This window comes from Gracilinanus agilis, chromosome 3, assembly GCF_016433145.1.
Source record: "Gracilinanus agilis isolate LMUSP501 chromosome 3, AgileGrace, whole genome shotgun sequence".
NCBI classification, from domain to species: domain Eukaryota; kingdom Metazoa; phylum Chordata; class Mammalia; order Didelphimorphia; family Didelphidae; genus Gracilinanus; species Gracilinanus agilis.
Genome location: NC_058132.1, coordinates 671,430,229 through 671,446,079, shown reverse-complemented (window position 1 = coordinate 671,446,079; position 15,851 = coordinate 671,430,229). Strand labels below are relative to the sequence as shown.

At 39.5% G+C, this 15,851-nt stretch overlaps 1 protein-coding gene across 1 annotated transcript in view; it reads left to right on the top strand.

The window, feature by feature from the left end:
* Window positions 1–15,851, top strand: part of PLD1 (phospholipase D1) — a 153,532-nt gene that overhangs the window by 44,116 nt on the left and 93,565 nt on the right. Inside the window, exons 8-11 of the mRNA XM_044669553.1 lie at window positions 79–162; window positions 5,036–5,117; window positions 12,677–12,832; window positions 13,804–13,904. Coding sequence (XP_044525488.1) covers window positions 79–162; window positions 5,036–5,117; window positions 12,677–12,832; window positions 13,804–13,904 — 423 coding nt within the window. The remainder of the gene's footprint in view (window positions 1–78; window positions 163–5,035; window positions 5,118–12,676; window positions 12,833–13,803; window positions 13,905–15,851) is intronic.

Genomic DNA, 15,851 nt, shown 5'->3' with positions numbered 1-15,851 from the left:
CTCTTATGCTTTGCCACGATAGGTTTGTTTTGCTTTTTGGTGAAAAAAATTTAAAATAACATTTTTTTTTTCTCGCAGGTATGTTAATGCGAAAGGGTATTTTGAAGATATAGCGAATGCCATGGAAGAAGCCAAAGAAGAGATTTTTATCACGGATTGGTGGTTAGTATTCATACGTGGGTTTCTGGGCTAAAGGTCTCCCCATTCCATGTTTCCCACAATGCGGGGCCCTGTGCAAAGGACTTACACTGTGGAAACTAAAACACGACCAGATGGTTTGGCAATCGTCTAAACCAACTCACAGCTCAAGGCTCCAGTCAAAGGCCTTTTCAGAAATCTTGGCATCCAGGCAAGGCCTTAATACCTTCAGCTTGGAGATTTTTTTTTCTGTTGTTTAGAAAAGAGACACCCAACTGTTTACTCCAGCGAGGACTGCAGGACCCAGTGGGTGCCACCGCTCAGGGACAAAGCCTTCCTTTGGTCCTCGCTCTGATTTCTTGGGACTTTGATGCACACGAACCTCCGAGTCTTAGTTCTTGGATGATGCAATAGTTTTATTTCTGGGTCAGCATTAGAAATGTCAGCCAGGAGGGTTGGGATGAGGGGCACATGTGGACGGGTTTCTTCTCAGCGCTGAATGAAGGTCAGATTTTCTGACCTCCCTTTCAAAGTCTGTGGTCGCTCCCAATAAAAATTAGTGGTGGAAGGCTCGCCTGTAAAACCCAATCAGTTAGAAGGGGGGGTGAATCATAGCATTCTTTGTTGTTTTAACTCGGGCTTCTGCCTACTTGTCTTCCCAACCAAAATCCATAGGACAAACCAAAAGGGCATCATGGAAGTGTTCAGTCGTAGCAAATGTTGTCGTTTTCCTCCTAAGAATTCAGTTTCCAGGCAATTTCCATTTTTTCTTTAGACTCTTTCTTCTAAAAGTATATTGAAAACAGTGGGAGACCACAGTCAGGAAGCGAGAAAATGATGCTTTAGTTAGTCAATACAATACAGTAGGATATAGAAAAATATCTCCAAAATGATACAATACGATAGAATGTAGGCCAGACAATAGAATGCAAGCTGATACAACATAATATGGTAATAACCAGCTGAATCATGTTAGGGTTATTGGGAATAATCAGCCATTAAAGCAACAAGCTTTTATCCCTGTTCTGTCCCAAGCCCCAACAATCCTTTGCCTCAGAGAGCTTATATTTTACCAGGGGAATTAGATTTAGATAGAGAGACAGATAGACAGACAGACAGAGAGATAGATAGATAGGTAGATAGATAGATAGATAGATAGATAGATAGAAGAGATAGAGAGACAGACAGACAAATGGATATAGACAGATAGACAAACATATACAGAAAGACAGATAGATAGATACAGACAGATAGATGGATGGTTAGATAGATAGATGATAGATAGATAGATAGATAGACAGACAGACAGATAGAGACAGATACAGAGATACAGACAGCCAAATGGATAGATAGATAGATGGATAGATAGATAGTAGATTAGAAAGACAGACAGACAGATAAATGATAGAGATAATATAGAGACAGACAGACAAACAGAAAGATAGATAAACATATACAGATAGACAGATAGATAGATGCAGACAGATTGATGGATGGTTAGATAGATAGATTAGATAGACAGATAGAGACAAACAGATACAGAGATACAGACAGACTGATAGATAGACGGATAGATAGATAGATAGATTAGAAAGACAGACAGATAAATGATAGAGATAATATAGAGACAGACAAACAGAAAGACAAATGGATACAGACAGATAGACAAACATATACAGACAGACAGACAGACAGACAGATAGATAGATACAGACAGATTGGTGGATGGTTAGATAGATAGATAGATTAGATAGACAGACAGATGGATAGATGGATACATAGATAGATAGATAGAGAGAGCTAGCTAGCTAGCTAGATCAGGGGAGATATAACTATGTGAAAAAATATTTACACAATAATTGCCAGATTAGATTTTTGTGGTGGATACAGTGCTGGAATCAAAAAGACCCAAGTTAAAATTTTTCCATTTTAGCTGAAATGTAGCATTTAGATAGCACTTAAAAAAGAAAACGGAAAAAAAACCCTTGTCTACTGTCTTAGAATCAATATTAAGTAGTTCTAGTTGTTCTAGGTGGTATGGGCTAAGTAATTTGCCAGGGACCCACAGTTAGGAAGTATCTAAGGTCAAATTTGAACCTAGGTCCTCCCAACTTCAGGTCAGGTTCTCTATCCACTGTGCCACCAGGTGCCCCAAATTTATATAGCATATAAGGTTTGCAAAGTGCTTTCATGTATTATCTCTTTTGGGCATCATGACAGCCCTACAGCATAGCTAAGTCTCAATAAATGGAAATCAGTTTCCTGCAAAGGTGACACATATTTGAATTTGTTCCACTCAGAATTATATTTAAGCAAAATATGGTCATTGGGTCCAAGCCAATGGAAATAAGCAGTGCAAATTTCAATAATGCTACCTCTCCAAACGATTCATTCTTCACACTAATTGGGGCCTCACTGTACTATAGGTGATGATGTTATCCCATTTTGTAGATGAAAAGACTTGAGGCTTAGAGACATTTGGCATATGGTCAGAATTACCAACTGTCAGTGACAGAATTTGAACCCAAGACCCTGCTGACTCCAAATCTGAAACTCTCTGTAGTGGGAGAACTTTTCTTCTTAATTGTTTATCTTTCCATCCCTTCTCCACATAACATCCCCACTGGTTTTTGTTTCATTGTCAAAATAAAACTTTTAAAGACAGGCATACGTAAGAAGTAGAATTCCATATTTAGTAGGTATTTCCTTCTTTTTAATACTTCTTAAAAAGCAAAGCCCAGACATGAATGAGACCAGCCATAATGGCTGCCATTAAAAACACATTTCTTTGCTGTCTGAAGGAGAATAATGTCCGTCTTGACCCTCCAGAAAAATAAAGCACAAATTCCCAGCCTCTTAGGTATCTGAAGAGACATGGTGCTGACCGAATGTTTTCTGTCCTCCTGTCTACCTTCTAATGAATAATGACTCAGAGACTAATATCTTATGAAAACAACCTCCAAAATAAAAGCTGCCTCCATCATTTTGGGGAGGGATAAGTCACAGCTTTTCTTAGCCCCATTTTCTTCTTCTATAAAATGGGGAGAAGTATTTATTTCCCTGAGTTGAGGAAGGAATAAAATAGCGCATGGAAAATACTTTTAAAATCTTAAAGTATTATATTCATCTCCATCTGCAGCAACATTATTGTGATTACTATCATTTGATAACCATGATGGTCATTCTCCAGAATGGCCAGCCCAGAAAAGCCTGTTTAGGCATTAAAATACCTAAGTACAATCATTCTAGACACTCTAGACATTCTAGACACTCTAGACATTCTAGTTAGACATTCTAGACCCCCCCCCCATGTCAAACTAGATCCACTATGGGGGTCTAACATGGTATCTCCATTTACTACAGTGGAAGAAGAGATTCGCTCCCCACCTGTACCCGGCAGGCAGTGGGAACAGAGATGTTACCGATTGGAGCTAGGAATGAGTGTGAGGTCTGGGACAAGGACTGGACCAGTATGCCAGGGAAGAAGGATGGAGATGGGAGAGTGACTGGGTTAGGACCACTTCCTCCTCTGGTCCCATCATGACCTAGCACTGAGTCAAAGTAAGAGACATGGACAATATGTGAATAATAATGAACGTAGGCAGCAGTCAGCTGGGCTTTGAGTTTCCATGCTAGAAAGATGTGAATACCCAGGCTATTTGGACAACTCAAATAGCAGGCAGGCAGGCAGGATATGGATGACAGTACCACGTCCTGTTCTCACATGGTTTTGAAATCTTTCACTATCTCAAATTCTTAAAGCTTTTCATTCCAAATGCTTTGGAAATCGAGTATTCAGCCCAGCTACATCTATTGAAAATGTGGTCCTTAAATTTTAATAGTTCAGTCAAAAAGAATTTATTAAGATAATTTACTAGAATTTTATATACATAAACAGATATTTATATTATTATAATTATGAGCCAGGTGCTGTGCTAGATACCAAGCATATAGAGTATAAAGAATGAAATAATGGTAGCTAGAAGGCTCAGGAGATAGAGAATCAGGCATGGAGACTGGAGGTCCAGGGTTCAAGTCTGGACCCAGACACTTCTTAGCTGTGTGACCCTGGGGAAGTCATTTAATCCCAGTTGACTAGCCCTTACTGCTCTTCTGCCTTAGAACCAATATTTAGTATCAATTCTAAAAGGGAAGGGAAGGGTTGTAAAATAAAAGAAAAAACAATGAAAACATGTTTACACCTTAGGAGGTTTGTCCATAAAACAGTGGGCTCTACTTTTGTCTTTAAGAATTTCTTAGTTCTAATAAAGTTTATTTGTTGAATTCTCAAGAAAATTTGGAGGTTTATATTTGTAGTACACTAATTTACCAGCTATTAATTTGTGAAGGCTAAAGAGCTTTGGGCACATAATTCTGGTTCTGGGGAATTTCTTTCTAGGCATTTAATAGCTGCTAAATGTTTTGCAACCTGCTGGGATATGTTGTTCAATTTATACCTTTTTCTTGCATAATCTTTGTTCCTCAATAAATCTGACATCTGGATAAGCCTTCTGTAATTTCTGTTGGCCTGCTCCTGAACTCATATAATAAAGAGCTCCATTTCTCCCACACAAATACAAATGACAGCCATTTGTTCAGTGTTTCTTTGACACCGTATTGTTCGGTGAGTTCCTATGAGTGTCACTCATGGGATGTCTTTTGGCTGTGCTATTGTTTTTTATTATTATTACTGCCACGAAATATGTGCTGGACTATTTTACTAACCCAGGAAAGGATAGGGAAGATGCTCTTAAATCTCTCTATTTTATTATTATATTATATTATTTGATAATATTATTAAATACTATTAATATTATTTTTTATTATTTTATTATATAAACTCAGTTGACTTTACAGATCATTGGAATAACTTAGGGACTTGACTTTATGATTTTAGGTTGAGTCCAGAAATCTTCCTGAAACGCCCAGTGGTCGAAGGAAATCGATGGAGACTAGACTATATTCTCAAACGGAAAGCAGTAAGTACTTGGTAGCCATGTCTTCTCCCCCCCCCCAAAAAAAGAACTCCTGTTGATTTTTAATATAATCTTACTTTTCTACTTTGTGGATCTATGATGACCTCTGTGTGTGGAGCCCTTCCTGGGATGTAGAGCAGCCCTTTGCTCCAACCCCTCTATCTTTGTGAGTTTTTTTACGCACACAAAAATCAATCTCCGCTGGCCAGCCTTCTGGGGACCAGCTTCTCTGAACTTAGCTAACCTGGTCTTCAGATGCCTCCTGTATATATACTGTGTCTCTGGGGCCTGAAACCTTTCTCAGCTTAGTAAAACCCTTGACAGTCTGTGTTCCCCTCGCCAGGGTCACCACCATGCCAAGAGGCAGCATTGGGACAGGACATTAGGAGAGAAATATAATCATTCCCCTGTTTTTCTCATAATTTATCAAAAAGCAATATGCTGCTTGTTCACCATCTCCATCTCACGGTGCCATTTTTCTCCATTAATGTTTGACTCTATGAAATGAATTTTTTCTAATGCATTCCCATTAACCATTCTCATCCTGCCAGCTGTTGTTACAGTCCAGGTTCTGAGGGACGATGGGAATTCCTCGTCCAACTGAAAACTTTGCAACAAACCGTAGCGAACATATCCTCCGATCCTTTCTATTTTAAAAATGAGGAAACTGAGGAGGCTGCCTGGGCCACAGAGAGATTAAGTGACTGACTCTGAGTTCTTCTGCCAGTCTGTATCAGACATAGAATTTGAGCCCATCCCTCCAAAGGCATTTATGGTAATGGGCGTAGAGATGGAGATTGGACCTGTGACTTCATTGGTGTGAGGAATTAACACTGAGGAGCTTCCTTCTCAGTACAGATAGACATTTTCTCTCTAACTCAAAGCCTTGGAGAGTTGCCTAGAACACCGAAAAGTTAAGTGACTTGCCCATAGTGACAGTGACCATAAGTATGTGTCAGAGGCAGGACTTGAACCGAAGTCTTCCTGGATCCAAGGCTAAGTATTCACTATTGTGATTTAGTTGTTCAATTGTGCCCATCTCTGTGTGAAACCATTTGGGGTTTTCTTGGGAGAGTTCCTGGAGTGGTTTGCCATCTCCTTCTCCAGTTTATTTCATAGAAGAACTGAGGCACGCAGTGCTAAGTGACTTGCTCAGGGTCACACAGCTTAAGGTACTAGAGTGGTTTGCCATCTCCTTCTCCAGTTTATTTCATAGAAGAAGAACTGAGGCACACAGTGCTGCTAAGTGACTTCTTCAGGGTCACCATACTAAAATACTAGGGTGGTTTGCCATCTCCTTCTCCAGTTTATTTCATAGAAGAAGAACTGAGGCACACAGTGCTAAGTGACTTCTTCAGGGTCACCAAACTAAGATACTAGGGTGGTTTGCCATCTCCTTCTCTAGTTCATTTCATAGAAAAGGAACTGAGACTAAGAGTGATAAGTGAATTGCCCAAGTCATACAGTTAATAAGTGTCTGAGACCAGATTTGAACTCATGAAGACAAGTCTTCCTGCCTCCAGACCTGGTGCTCTATCTACTGCACCATCAAGCTTCCCATTCACTACCTTATTTTTCCTCATAGTAATATCTGAGCCAATCTAAATGGAATGAGAATGTACCTGTCAAGTCAACCAGTAAATATTACTATGAGCCAAACACTGTGCTAAGTATACAAAGAAAGTGGGGCACGATGAGTGTTATCATCATCCATATCCTTATCAAGGAAGTTAAGGGTTTCACCTTTCCACTGTGATTTGGAATGACTTTAATTTTTTTTCTAGGATTTATCATAAAAGTTCCAATGTCAAGCTTGACAACCCATGACGATACTTTGCCATTTGCCATCTCTTTACTCATTCATTCATTTATTTATTTATTCATTCATTTGTTTATTTATTTATTTATTCATTTATTTTTAATATTTTCCCCTAGTTACATGTTTCATGTCCTTTCCCTCTCCCCCAAACTCCCCTAACCTCCCTTAGCTGATGCACAATTCCACTGGGTTTTACATGTATCATTGATCAAGACCTAATTCCATATTATTGATAGTTGGACTAGAGTTATCGTTGAGTGTCTACATCCCCAGTAATATCCCCATCAGCCCATGTGTTCAAGCAGTTATTTTTCATCTGTGTTTCTCCTCCTACAGTTCTTCCTCTGAATATGCCATCTCTTTCTTGACTCATGCTCTGCTTAGTATTTCTCTTCCTTTCTCCATACTCAATGTTGCCTTCCCTACCCAATTTCTTTTCTTTCTTTTCTTCTGGTGTTTTAACCTTCTAATGGTGATGCTCACTATTAAAGGAATATAAGCGAGGAAGTGATATAATCAAAAGGATGTTTCAGAAATACCCACCCAGAGGTGGCATGTGGCATTGGGTCATAGATTTAGAGTTAGGAAAGGCTTAAGATAAAATATAATCAAAGCCATTTTTTAGCATGTGAGGAAACTGAGACTCAGAAATGTAGCTTGATATGCCTGAGACACCATAGGAAGTAGGAAGTAGCAGAACTTGGGATCTGAAGTCAGTTCCTCTCCCCTTTAACCCCAGTGAGCCTTCCTTAGATTGGACTGTGAAAAGACTGCAATAGATTGGAAAAATGGGAAATCAGAGGTTGCAATTAGTTTTGGATATGCCATTTCTTAGGCAATAAAATAAATGTCCAGAGAGCAAGACTGGAATTCAGGGGCATCTGGAATTTGAAGCACAAAGCACAGTCTTCCAGGTCTCAGCATTTCCCCACATCTACCCTTAGATCCATTATTCATCCATCTCTCAACATCTCCCCTTAGGTCCTGGGTTTGTATCCCATCATTGGGTTCTGGTTGGTTGAGTGCTTGTCTAACCTCCATTATGTCAGCATCATGGCTTCTCTCTGCTTTTCATGGCCCAAATGACCAGATGGTGATGATGACTAACACGGATCATCCTTTATTATTCCTTTCATGGAAATCCATACTCTCTGAAACTCGTTGTTATTAAATTTCTGATAACTGCATAAATCTCCCAAGGAAATGGTGATTTCATTAGATTAATTTCCCTTGTGATGCATTGAACGCGTCATCCTTTTTCTTCATCCAGCCTGGCTGGGGCAACATCTGCATCATCAATTTTTAAAACTGAATTGACATTTTCATATGCTCGTAAACACCCCTCATTTCAATAATTTAGCAGCTGAAAGCCACACGCTAAAGCCATGAGCTTTTATAGCCATGAGCGGATATTGTGTTAATGGGCCCCAGGGTCTCTAGAATTGATAAAGATGGGCAGCCTTTGATATCTGAATTTCTGGCCTACTCTTTGATGGGTTTGGTTTAGGAACTTTTTTTTTTAAACCATTACCTTCCATCTTAGTATCAATACTTTTTATTGATTTCAAGGCAGAAGACCAGTAAGGGCTCTAGGCAAATGGGGTAAAGTGACTTGCCCAGGGTCATGCATCTAGGCAGTGTCTGAGACTAGATTTGAACCCAGGGCCTCTCATCTCTGGATCTAACTCTCAATCCTCTGAGCCTCTTAGCTGCCTTCATTTAGGAAGTTTTGTACAGACTGCTGGTATTCCTGGGTTTATTCATTCCACATCTATTTTTCTCCTTCTCTCATCCAGAAGATATTCAGAGCTTCGGGTACCATAGTTTATTCATCTAACAAACCTTTATTAACACCATGTGACAGGCACTCAGGATAGATACAAAGAAATGGAACAGGGAGCTTTCATCCTGTAAGAGTTTTAGGAGGGGGAAGCTCCGTGGCTCAGTGGATTGAGAGCCTAGGTCTAGAGACAGGAGGTCCTGGGTTCAAGTGTGATCTCAGATACTTCCTAGCTGGGCAAGTCCCTTAACTCTCATCATCTAGCCCTTAGTGCTTGTCTGCTTTGGATCCAATACACAGTATTGATTCTAAGATGGAAAGTAAGGGTTGAAAAAAAATGTCATAGGGAGGGGCAGAGTGGCTCAGTGCTTCTCTTAAACCTGACATTCCTTGGTACATGCTTTATATTTACTTTTAGGGTACACATTGTGCTCTTCCCTGTCCCTATAGCCCCTTTTTTGGTCAGTCTTTACTTTCTGTCACAACTCAAGACAGAATGGTAAAGGGGTAAGCAAACAGGGGTTAAATGATTTGCCCAGGGTCACACAGCTAGGAGGTGTCTGAGGCTAGACTTGAACCTAGGTCCTTCCAACTCTAAGCCAGGCACTCTGTCCACTGAACCACCTAACTGTGCCATTCCTTGTTTTCTATATTTGTACAATGACATGTCTCTCTCTCAGCTCACACACACACACACACACACACACACACACACACACACACACACACGAGATAAACTGATTTTTCTTAGGGAGGCAGTGGCAGAGAAGAGGTAGGAATCCTATGTGTTCATGGGTAAGGTGGTACTTCTTGAGCTGCCTGTCGAAGGGAGGCTGGGCTTCTCTCTCACGGCACAGGAACACCATGGAAAGGCACAGAGATGAAGATGGGGTTCTGCTTCTAAGAACCAGAGAAAAGGCCAAGTTTGGCTGCATTCTAGAGGCCATAAAAAAGATGAAGGTATAGGTCAGTGATTCCCAAAGTGGGTGCCACCGCCCCCTGGTGGGTGCTGCAGTGATCCAGGGAGGCGGTGATGGCCACAGGGGCATTTATCTTTCCTAGTAATTGCTATTAAAATTAAAAAAAATTAATTTCCAGGGGGCTAAGTAATATTTTTTCTGGAAAGGGGGTGGCAGGCCAAAAAAGTTTGGGAACCACTGGTCTAGGTGTATTGGTGCCGAGTGGTGAAGGGTTTGCAAAGCCCAGTCCCTTTGATGAGGACCAGGGTCGCAATTCCATTTACATAGCTAGGAAATGGCAGAGATGAGATTTGGACCTTCGGGTTTCCTGACTCCAGTCAGTCTTCTTACTAAAACTCTAAGATGCAACTTTCTGATCCTCCAAAGTGGGCTATTTAATCTTATGCTCAAGAGGAATCCTTAAAGTATGGTAATAAATACCACTATGATTATTACCAAGTCCTTAGCATAGATACGGTCACAGAAAAAGAAAAGAATGAAGTAATATAATGCATCCTTCACTTTTACTTAACTTATAGGCAGAACAGAAGAAGGGTCTGGTTTTATAGTCAGGATGTCTAGGTGAGAATCTGGTTTCTGCTACTTCTTGCCTTAATTACTTAATCTCTCTGGCCTCAGTTTCCTCATCTGCCAAATGAAGGGGTTGGATTAATTACCCTCTAAGATTCCTTCATCCCTAAAAAAAGAAATTTATCAGCTCAAATGTTATCATATTCTCCTTCTTATCTCTTTAATTCCTTTGCACAATAAGTTAGTGGCTTATTGATTGGCTGAGTCAGCTCTCCCAGTATTTTGTAGAACTTGCTTGGGCTGACTCATTTCTGCTCATTTATTGTTTAATCATTTTATTTATCATTCAGTCATTTCAAGTATCTGCCTCTTTGTGATCCTATTTGGAGCTTTCTTGGCAGAGATACTAGAGTAGGTTTGCCATTTCCTTCTCCATCTTATTTTACAGATTTGGAAACTGAGGGAAACAAGATTAAGTCGCTTCCCTAGGGCCACACAGCTAGTAAGTGTCTGAGGCTAGATTTGAACTCAGGTTTTCCTGACTCAGGCTGAGCATTTGATATCTATTGTACCACCAAGCTGCCTTGAACCATTTTATAACTTGGGGGCGGAGTGAGGAAGTATTCAATGCTCAAAAATTAAATTAGTTTCAACATAAGTTCTCAAGTCTGGGGGGGCAAGTATACAGCGAAACCCCACTGAGTTTGGAGTTAGCAGACTTGTGATCAATCAATTAACACAATAATTCAATTCCTTCTTTCTGTGTGCCAGGCTCTGTGGTAAGTCCTGGGAAGGATATGAAAGAGAATGAAAGCATTATTCCTCTCATGAACCTTCCACGCTCTGAGGAAGACAACATGTGCCTGTGCAACTCGAGCAGGGTTTTGGGTGACACCAAACTCTCTGCATTTAGAGAAGAGGTCCATGGAGACCAGCTCATGAGCTGGGAAATGTAAGCTAGGCCAGTGTAGAATCCCCCCTCAAAGGAGAAGGATCACGAGAGGTGGGAGGATACATTAGGAAGAGATAATTAGGGGAGGTGTTCATCAGCAGCTGTGGGTGTCAAAAAGGGTCTCCTGTAGAAGATGATGTTTGAACTGCTTCCTAAAGAGAGACGAATTCTATGTGGCTGCAGAGGGAGGGCATTCTTGGTATGGAGCATCATCATTGCAAAAGCTGGGAGATGGGAGATGAGAAGCCGGTGTGCAATTTTGTGGAGTGTTACAAGGGAAGTAACATGTACTGAGAATGGAAAGATAGCCCGGGACCAAGGTTGTAAAGACCTTTTCCTAAAGGTGATAGGGACCCCCTGTAGTTTATTGAGTAAGGGAGTCATGTAGCCAGGTTAGTATTTAAGAAAAATCACTTTGAATTGGTGTGGGGAGAGGTTTGAGGCCAGGGGACCAGTTAGACCATTGCAGTAATCTAGGCAAGAGGAAGCAATAAGGGCTTAAACTAAGGTTATGGATTTATGGGTAAAGAGAAGGACTTGGATGAGAAAGATGTGGGAGATGAAATAATGATAGATTTTATTTTCTTTGCATTTTAACTGTGGAGATATGTTATTTTGGATAACTAATTTCACCACTGGGCAATGATGGTCTATGAGCTTTCCATAGAAGAGAACCATAGCTAGTAAAAAGCCCATTTCTCCCTTCATTTTTATTCATGGAATCTTTCCTTCCTCTCCCTCTCCCTCCCTCTTCTCTCCCTCCCTTTTTCTTCCTTCCTTCTTCCTTCCTTCCCTCCCTTCTTTCTTAGCTTTTTTCCTTCCTCCCTTCCTCCCTTTTTTCCTTCCTTCCTCCAATTTTTCCTTCTTCCCTTCCTCCCTGCCAGCATCCCTCCCTCCCTATCTTTCTCTTCCTTAGCTTGTGTGCCCAGCCTTCCTGTTGCTGCTATTAGCTGATTTACTTGCTTCAACCTCTTAGTGTGACAGCTAGATGATGATCAGTGGGAATGTTCCCCTTCAGTTCAATTCACGTAACTCCACATATTAGGCACCTACTAGATACTAGGCACTGGAGATGTAGGAAGAAAATTGCGAAAATCCCTGCCTTCAAAGAACTCATGTTCTATTGGGGAAAACAAAACCACTTGTGCAATTAAATGCAAAATATACATAAATTATAAACAAAGTGGGGAAGGGGAGGAGGCCTGTATAGAGAGGATCAGGAAAGGGTTTGTGAAGAATGTGGCACTTGAGCTGACCACCAAATAGAGCTAGAGGTTCTGAGAAGTGGAGGGGAGGAAGGAGAGTATCCCAGGAAGAGTAGATATCCTACACAAATTCATGGAAGTGGAAGGTGAAATATCATAAATGGGAAACAAGAGGTTACTCACTTTGCCAGGACTTTAGAGTGGAGGAGAAAGATAGATCAGCTCCCCATGCCCAAAGGCTTTCAATGATCTAAAGGTGAAAGTTTTCCTCTGAGAACATTTTGCCTCCATTAATTTTTGTTTTTTCTTTTAACAGCAACAAGGGGTGAGGATATTCGTGATGCTCTATAAAGAGGTTGAACTTGCCCTTGGCATCAACAGTGAATATAGCAAGAGGACTTTAATGCGCCTGCACCCCAACATCAAGGTCTGCAACATAGTCTATGTGGGATTCAAAAGCACCTTTTCACATGTTTTGCATTCTGAATAATAATAATAATCTATTGAGACCACCATGTGCATCTTTAAAAAAATACTTAAAAATATTCTTTAAAGAGTGAGAAAGGTAGCATGACATAGTAAATAGAGATCCAGCCTGAAAGCCCAGATGACCTCGTTTCAAGTCCCACTTCTACCATCCATTGGCTGTGTGACTCTGGGTAAATCACTGAAATTCTTAGTGTCCCAGGACTCTAAGTTTCAGAAAAGGTACCTTTCCTCCTCTGGGAGCTCCCTAGACTAATAAAATCACAAATTCAGTCCTGTCCTGAAGAGAGAGAAAGAGAGGGTAGGGGGAGACAGAGAGAAAGAGAGATTGGGAGAGAGAGAGATTGGGAGGGAGAGAGAGAGACAGACAGACAGACAGACAGACAGACAGACAGACAGACAGAGAGAGATCTTTGTCAGTCTGTTGATTCTGACAAACCTTTTTAAGAAAGAAAGCAAAAACAAAATATTCAGAAAGACCTCTTAAATGGTAATTGGCATTTATTTTAATAGCATAGAAACCTTATAAGTCTTAATCTTTGCCTTCATGTTTTCCTTATGGCTTGGGATAAATCATTGCTACATTAAATCTAATGATTAACTATTTCACATACAGAAAGATCACACTGATAAAAAGTAACTCTGTCAGTAAGCACTATGGTGTTAAAAATATACATTTACATCACAGGCTATTTTGATGAGTGAATATCATATTAAATACTTTATCAAAATAATAGTAAATATTATATTTTAGCTACAGCTTTAGTGAATAGAGACTATTACCCCATAAATATTGCACCACATCAGGGAATCTCACAGTGCAGATCTTGCAAAGATGACTCAGCCTTTTAAGGAGGGTGTTGACTATAGCAACCATTAAGCATCTGGTGCCAGCTCATACATTAAACAGCATTTTTTTTTTCCTTCAGGACTAAGGAAATTTGGTTTCCTCCCTAGTCAGAGGAAAAAATAAGGAGAACAGATGAAAAAGTAAAGTCTGAAGATTCCCAGAAAGCAGCGCTAGCTTTGGCCAACAAGAAGCTATTTCCTGTTTCAAGGTAATATAAGACACTACCCAAATAACCAGATTTCCCTGAGATTTAGTGATTGTAGATAAATAAGACCTTAAATACTTTCCAGCAGGGCTTAAGAAATGCAAGGTCAGTGAAGAAATCTACATCAAGATGAGAGTCCAGTTTCAGTGGACAAATCTTATGCTGCATTGAGGATCTGGATCCCCTACTAAATGGTAGAACCCTTTTTTAAAAGAATACTCATAGATGAATGACTCTTCATCCTTTAGAATCGGAACTAGTAACCCTAGTGCATTTCCCCTATATGATAGCTCACAAAGCAATCTCACTGAGGAGTGTTGCATTCACTTATTACTGACAGTGAAGAAAGAACTACACTAAAGGATTGGGGCCAAACAGTTTTCAGGTGGGCTCTTTGGGCTGCTGGGTTCTTTCGTTAAAGAAAATCATCATTGAAATAAGTTAGTCCTCGGGCCATTTGTTGATTATGTAAATCCAAATTTGAGAAATCTTAAACTCTAAAGTAAACTTGAAACAACCTTCAAAATCTCAGAAGCTAAAATGAACTTTTCAGAGTATTATGGGAGAATATAACTTGCCCCATGAGTGCACAAAATAGCAGAATAATAGCAAGATACAGTTTATACTAGAAGAGATTGGGTCTGGTCCTTAGCTTTGAAAGGGCAGAAACTTGATTTTGTCATTTCACCCAAAAACCATCAAGCTCCACTTAACTAAATATATAAACCAGGATGCTAGTATTCATCACTGGGACAACATTCCAGGAATTACCATTCATTGGGACCAAGGGTGTTTCCCTGGTGATAATATCTATATTGAGGGCACCAAATTACAGATTAAACGGTCTTAGTAAATATAGAATCAAAACAGAGGGAGCTGGATTGTCTTTACGGAGAATTTTCATTAAATTATGGTGTTTTCAGGAATTGCCTTTCTCCATTTCCAGGGCATTTTCAGGACATTGATGAATCTTTATTCTTTCTCTCTTCTTTTTTCAAGATTCTTTTAAAACTCCTTTTTTTAGATTCTTTGTAGACCAATATAATTAATTAGATCACAATTTATCATACATTATTAGTCTCATTTTAGTTTTTCTGGTAAGACATGGAAATCCTTAATTCTCTTTGATGAAATCTGTGATACTCCAATGTGCTTGATGGAGAGAACTTGATAAGATGTGATAAGAACCCCCATATGAACAAGTAACATTCATAAATCTTCTTTATATGTAATTTTCTTACCTTGTCCCCAAATTCTCAGAGTCTACCCTATATAGCGTTTGTTTCCCTCATGAATTGTTGATACTAAAAAAAACCATCATAAATCCATATAAATGCCACCAAATGAGAATTAGCATTTTATAATTTTGTACAAATAAATATTCCCTTTAAAAACGAGGAATGAAATCTAAATTTTCAGAAAGATGAATTCAAAAAGAAATCTCTCCACTATATTGTGTGTAATTACTGTGCCCTTGTTCACTATCAGCAGTTTAATATTAAAAAAAAAAACCAAAGACAGGCTTTTGAAAAATCATGCTTTGGGATGCTAGCTCTTCTATGACCAGTTTTATGCTTATCTGCAATGCTTAAATTTTTACATCAACAAAATGAAGCAAATTTAAGGTGTGGAACAGCTATGCATCAAACAAAAACAAACACAATTATACATGGTCAAGTTCCAAGCAAATACAGTTTTTTCCTTCATTGTCCCACTGAACTTGTGGTACTTCATGACTATTCACTCATTGATCTTATAACACTACAGCAAAGATGTAGGAAAACTTATTTTTATACACGTAAGTAGATTAGATGGTAGCCTTCTGGAAGTTCCAGAAAATCATGTGGATAATCTTACTTTTAGAGCTCTAATGCCCATCTAACCATTTGTTTGATTTGTATTTTTCATTTGACCCAATTACAATTTAACATTGAATACCAATGTAAGGAT